Genomic DNA, 5647 nt, shown 5'->3' with positions numbered 1-5647 from the left:
TAGGAAATTAAGTAAAATATTACAATAAAACAGGGTCTAAGAAATATATATATATATATATATATAAAGGAAATGAAGGAAAATTAAAAAAATTACTATTTTCTGCATGACTTTCTGGAATGGAAATATTCCATTTCCCGGGAGAGAGACAACAAAGGTCACTCCAGAAAGTAGTCGGGTTATTCTATAAAGGAGGTCCCACCGGAGCATCAAAAGGATGCTGCTACCTTCTCAAATCCACCCTCCTACAGTATAATAGGATTGATTGTATCATTCCATATTTATCTTCTTTTAACCTAATCCCTCTACTAATTTTTTTTCAATAATTCTTTTAAGTACTCCATTATCGTCAAAGAGCGTTGTTCCTCGGACAGTAACAGTTATTTTTATATTAATTTTTATGTTTTATAAAAATAAAGGTCTTGTGGCGTTGGCTGTGTTTTGCCGAATATTTTATAGACCAACTTGATAGGAAAAATAATTAAAAAGACATATTGAAAGCGTGAATGCGCGTGCTCATGACTTCTAATTCGATTCAATTACTATCCAATTGAAGTAAACTATGTAAATTCAAAAAACTTATTCAGAAACTCTGTGGGCCTTCTGTTGTTCGAATAACTAAAACTGCCTCGAATTACTTATATTAAAAAAAAAAAAATTATCCTTTCGAATCATTCTTTCTTTTATTTCAGTATTAATTTATCTTCTTTATTATAGGAATTGTTGTATTGTTTTTAACTAAACAGATTTAATTAAAGATAGAGGTCCACGTTGCTGAGAGAGAATTGAGGGGAGGACCTATACCAGACAAACCACCGTACAGAGGAGGTGGAAACCGGAGTAAAGGCAGAACGCAGGAAGTGCAGGGTGGCAAGGTGTCATTTATAGATAAAGTCATAGGACCAAAAAGCGCCCCCATGCCCGAGAGAAAAGATGGACATGCTATGGCAAGAACTGGTACGTATCAAGAACGAAAATGGAAATCGTCTGTTGCCGAAGGTTTTTCTTGATGATATATAATACCTTTAACAAGTTATTATGTTACCCTTGGGGAGACTCGTTAATTAATCGTTAAAATTTTAGGCAAGAATATTGGATACGTCCAGATGAATACCCGATTGAAATCCCTCTGAAAACTTCATGGTGGATTTAATATATACTGCTGATTTGGATGATTATGTTTCTTGGAGTAATTCGACGTCGAATTGTTTATAATTCCAAGCCAGCTTACTCGTGGCTTCTGTCTTAATCCAGGACTCTAGCCTATGAGGGTAACTGGAAATGGTGGATGAACTTACAAACAAAGGAGAATAGTATTAAACCACTGAAGAACTTACAAATGGTTGGCTTTCCACGTTCGGCTTCCTGCTAATTAAGTCACTCATGTACCATCGTGAGCTCTCTACAAGTGCCATTTGTAATCGATGTAACTTGCAAGAGGAATATTTTTTCTATTGTTTGAGAGATTATACGCTGGCTAGCTCAAAAAAATCTGGAATGCAGTTGGTTTTACTCAAGCACAAGGGTTTAATTGTGAGACGTTGAAGGATTGGATGCATGATTGCAGGTTCCTCTGACAAAGCTTGCGTGTTTCTGGCCTCGTTATATCTTCTTTGGTTTCGACATGCATGTACATAATTTGATTAGATTGACTATATAAATTTGTTTTTGATATGCAAGAATCGATGCAGACAACATGGATTATTCTCGATGCACCACGAATGTCAGCAAAATAATTACTAGCCGTAATTACGAAAAGGAAATGAAAATGATTTTAACATGCACTCATCATGAAGAATCTCAAGCATGAAATGGATCGGAAAGAAAGAAAAGATTTATTCAGCCAGCCCAAATTGCAAGTTTCAAACACAACTAGGACTTTATTGAAAATATGATAGCTTTAAGTTGATAATCAGCTCATCCTGCGGCCCTTGCACCACAACTGGTACAGGGAAATTATAGTTTTTATGTGACGCAAAGGGCCCACATCAGCCTGCTCGTATTAAAACATCGACAAATCATGATACGGTAGAACTGACGATTGGGATTAGATTTGCAGAGGCAAGATTATATTAATTTGAAATAGTAAATAGGATAAGCTGACAGATAACTCAAAGGTCAAATACAATGTCACCATCAATGTCTTAAAGAATACTTGAATCTATTAGTTCAACCCTAAGACGTTGTTTAGTCTTTCAAAAATTTCACTCACAAACAACGGCCACTGAGACCAAACACTCTAAAAGCTTCCATTTCTCTGTTACGATTCTCTAGTTGCAAGTGCAAGCTTAGACATTGAAGAAACCCTTTTGTTGCCTAAGAACTGGTTGTGAAAGAAGAGCCAGGAATCATCTTAAAAAATGAAAAGGACCAGAGAAATAGAGAAGGGATCAGAGATCAAGTCTGCAATTGAAGAACTTTCGATGCTGATCAAACTCAAGCCTACAGGTGACAATCATGATAAGACTACTGTTCATATACCCACAAGGCCTTTTATATATGTCTGCAACCTTGTTATTCAGGTTCTTGGTAATTAGTTTCTCTTAATTCTATCTCTATCTTCTTGTTCATTCAAGACGTGCAATCACCTTGACTTTTTATCTGTGTCGTTCTGTTCTTGTCTCTATGAAGATAAGATAGGCCCAACCATGACAGTTTTGAGACAAGATATTGATCAGAATATTCAGGTAAAGAAAGAAGATTGCAGCCCGTTTAAGTGTTTTATTTTCAATTACTCTCGTGACAAAACACCCCTGATCTTGACATTTCAACAAACGTGCTCCCCGAGGCTTCATTGTTTAACCAGACTAGGTTATCACTGTCCATTTTCAACATTTGTCATTTTCCTTTCCGAAGCTAACAGAATGGTGTTTCTCTATTCTCTGTATATTTTTTTTCTCTTTGTTTCATTTGTAGAGATTGAAGATCCTATGTGATTCTGATCCTTCAATGTACTCCAATTTGGTTGAGATTTTAAAGAAAGAGGCCGATGAAGGCGGTGCAAGAAAGGGTGCCAGCTGCAGTAAAGCCTCTGTTTGGCTTGCCAGGTATAGACAATTATCAGTTATAAAATGATGCAAATCTAATCCCTGCCGCGGACGGTTTATTTATTTTTAAATCAGAGGCGCGCATTAGTTATATACTTGTTCAATCAACAATAACAGCTTGCAACTTAGTGGATTGTGTCAGTAACACTGATATCGACAGTATAATTAATTAGTTCAACTTGGCAGCTCTTGAACATTATTCTCAGTAATTATCTAGCCTAATGGCCGACAAATCGAAATCGAGAAACCCTTTTAATTGCCGGTTCACTACAATGTTAATTTGTTTGTTTCTGCTAAATGCAGACACATGCTGCTACATTTCTTTTTTTGTTAACTTTAGACCTTCCAAAACTGAAAACTACTCGACACAGCTCAGCAACTACCCTGCCATAATCTGGTTTGGCATGCTTGATTCCATCCATGCTGTGATGGAGTGTTAATTTAGGGTCAAAATAGAAAGTTCTGATCCAGGTTCTGTTCATTTACATTTATAAACCTGGTAGGTGGACGTCTAACATCATAGGTTAGGCATATTTTATCAGATGCATCCTCAGTATTAATTTAGATCACAATGAAACTCATTTTCCTCCCCAGATCCTTGGATTTTACGGTTGCTTTGTTAGAAAGGTTAGTGGCGGATCCTGGTCAGGAAATGGAGAAACTCGTGGAAGAATCTTACAACATCACTTTAAAGCCATGGCATGGTTGGATTTCATCAGCCGCTTATAAAGTACTTATATGAGCCTTGTTACTTTCATTCTTTTTTTCACAGAACTTAAACACTGCTGCCGTAACATATGGGATACAATGTTTTGCAGGTAGCTCTTAAATTAATGCCGGATAATAAAACCTTGATTGATCTGCTCATGCCAAAAGACGAAACCTACGACACCCTTAAAGAGGATGTGCAAACATTGATCTCACTACTTGTGCCTTTTTTAGAAGAGATCCACTCTGTTCTGGTAAGCCACCAAATTGATGTGTCCTGACCTTTATATAAAGTGTCTCTGCTATGTTTCTGGTTACTTAGATCATTTCTTTTCTTCCCTGTCGGAGATATTGTACGGGTTGGATAGGTTGAAGTCCACTTAAGGTGAAAGCACACAAAGATGGGCGAAAAAAAACACAAAAGAAAGCGAGGCAAATGTACAGAGTTTGTCTTTTACATAACTTGGTTTTCTTCTTAGTTTCTTTCGTGTAACTATGAGTTTTGTGAATAGCTGATCGAGTTATGTGGGAAATATGCTGTAACACTAACTTACTGTAATGTCCACAAACTATATCTTGAAAAAATGTCCATATCTGGCCGCAAAGGCATTATGTTTAGATTTCTCCGACCTGATCATCACAGGATCGGGTCTTTTGGATGAGCATCCGACGGTTATTTTTATTCTCAAAAGTTGAAGCTAGAAAAATCATGTAAGTAGTTACCCTGGCCTCTTCCTCCCTCGTTAGCCCTTCAGGGGCTTCTTGTCAGAGTTTGTGTTGAGCTCCTAGCAACATTCCAAGAAAACATGTCTTCAAGCAAAGGTATCTTTGGTATGAGAGCTAGTGAATTTTTCCATTGCTGCGTCCTTCCACCTGATCATAGCTAGCAGTGGACTTCGTACCCTTTGTAATTAGATTGACAAATTGATTACGTACGTGATGTTGCATAGATAGATTAGTTTGTGATGCTCTCCTGGTAAACACAGCCTTTATAGTCCGAAGTGCTGTAAATCCATAAGCAACGGAAGCTCTTCTGAAGAAAATTCCTTGACTCACCATCCAGCGTATGAAATGTAGACAAATTCAACAAACCATTCGGAACGTTAAGCAGAAAATTTTCACCGCCTTCCGTCCTCTTATTACTTGGAAACTAGTCTAATTATGTGATTGCGAAGTGAAGAAAAATGAATTTATCCTCGAGTACATTTCTTCTAACTCTCAGTTACCATGACTTTTCCTTTATCTTCTTTGTTGCCTTCATTCTTATACGAGAGTTAGTGACCAACTGTAATACATTCAGCTGGTGGCACAAATTGAATACTTTCAAAGATACCAGCAGATCAATTCCCAAATGAGTGTCATTTGAATCAGAAGACTTGTGTGGTAGATCATGAAGCGCAATCAGTGCTACAACTAAATCTGCATGACTCGCTATGGTTGCTCGGTGAACCATGACTTTCCTTTCATCCAAAAAATTGTCCAACTTGTCTGACCCTGCAACCATGGCCCCATAAAGAATATTTGGATTTGGCTCCTTAGAGGATAACCATCTATCTCCCTCTGGACAAGTGTAATTTTGATCACCCCAACGGATTGGCGCAACCCTATGGTGTACTTGGGTTGGATATTTGTTTCCAAAGCCTACCATGTAGCTCATCTTCTTTGGATTATCTCCTAGCATGTAATATACCTGAGAAAATAAGAACTAATGAGACAATTTGAAAGGTCCGACCTGCAAAATTCAACATTCTGGAGCTATAAATGCTTGCCTGAGACATGGACAATCTTCGCAACATTTCCAGAGAGTAAAACTCACTGCTGCAACTTACACCTGATCTACGCAGAAGTTTAAGGCAGTTACTGTATAATTTGCTAAGGAAAGATGCTGTGCC

At 37.5% G+C, this 5647-nt stretch overlaps 1 protein-coding gene across 3 annotated transcripts; it reads left to right on the top strand.

Moving 5' to 3' along the window:
• Positions 1-2167: 2167 nt before the first annotated feature.
• Positions 2168-4373, top strand: LOC105138442 (pleckstrin homology domain-containing family A member 8-like). 3 transcript variants are annotated; one of them, XM_011044511.1, is made up of 6 exons: positions 2168-2529; positions 2632-2687; positions 2980-3047; positions 3642-3777; positions 3866-4009; positions 4104-4373. In XM_011044511.1, the coding sequence occupies exons 1-6, from the start codon at positions 2361-2363 to the stop codon at positions 4137-4139; spliced, it is 609 nt and encodes a 202-aa protein (XP_011042813.1). In that variant the 5' UTR covers positions 2168-2360; the 3' UTR covers positions 4140-4373. The 3 variants fall into 3 exon arrangements, with proteins under 3 accessions (XP_011042813.1, XP_011042812.1, XP_011042814.1); XM_011044510.1 differs by having other exon boundaries at positions 2917-3047; XM_011044512.1 differs by having other exon boundaries at positions 2432-2522; positions 2917-3047.
• The last annotated feature ends 1274 nt before the right edge of the window (positions 4374-5647 follow it).

Source organism: Populus euphratica, unplaced genomic scaffold, assembly GCF_000495115.2.
Source record: "Populus euphratica unplaced genomic scaffold, PopEup_1.0 scaffold181.1, whole genome shotgun sequence".
In the NCBI taxonomy this organism is placed as follows: domain Eukaryota; kingdom Viridiplantae; phylum Streptophyta; class Magnoliopsida; order Malpighiales; family Salicaceae; genus Populus; species Populus euphratica.
The sequence above is the reverse complement of the archived record's forward strand: the minus strand, read 5'-3'. Positions and strand labels throughout refer to the sequence as shown.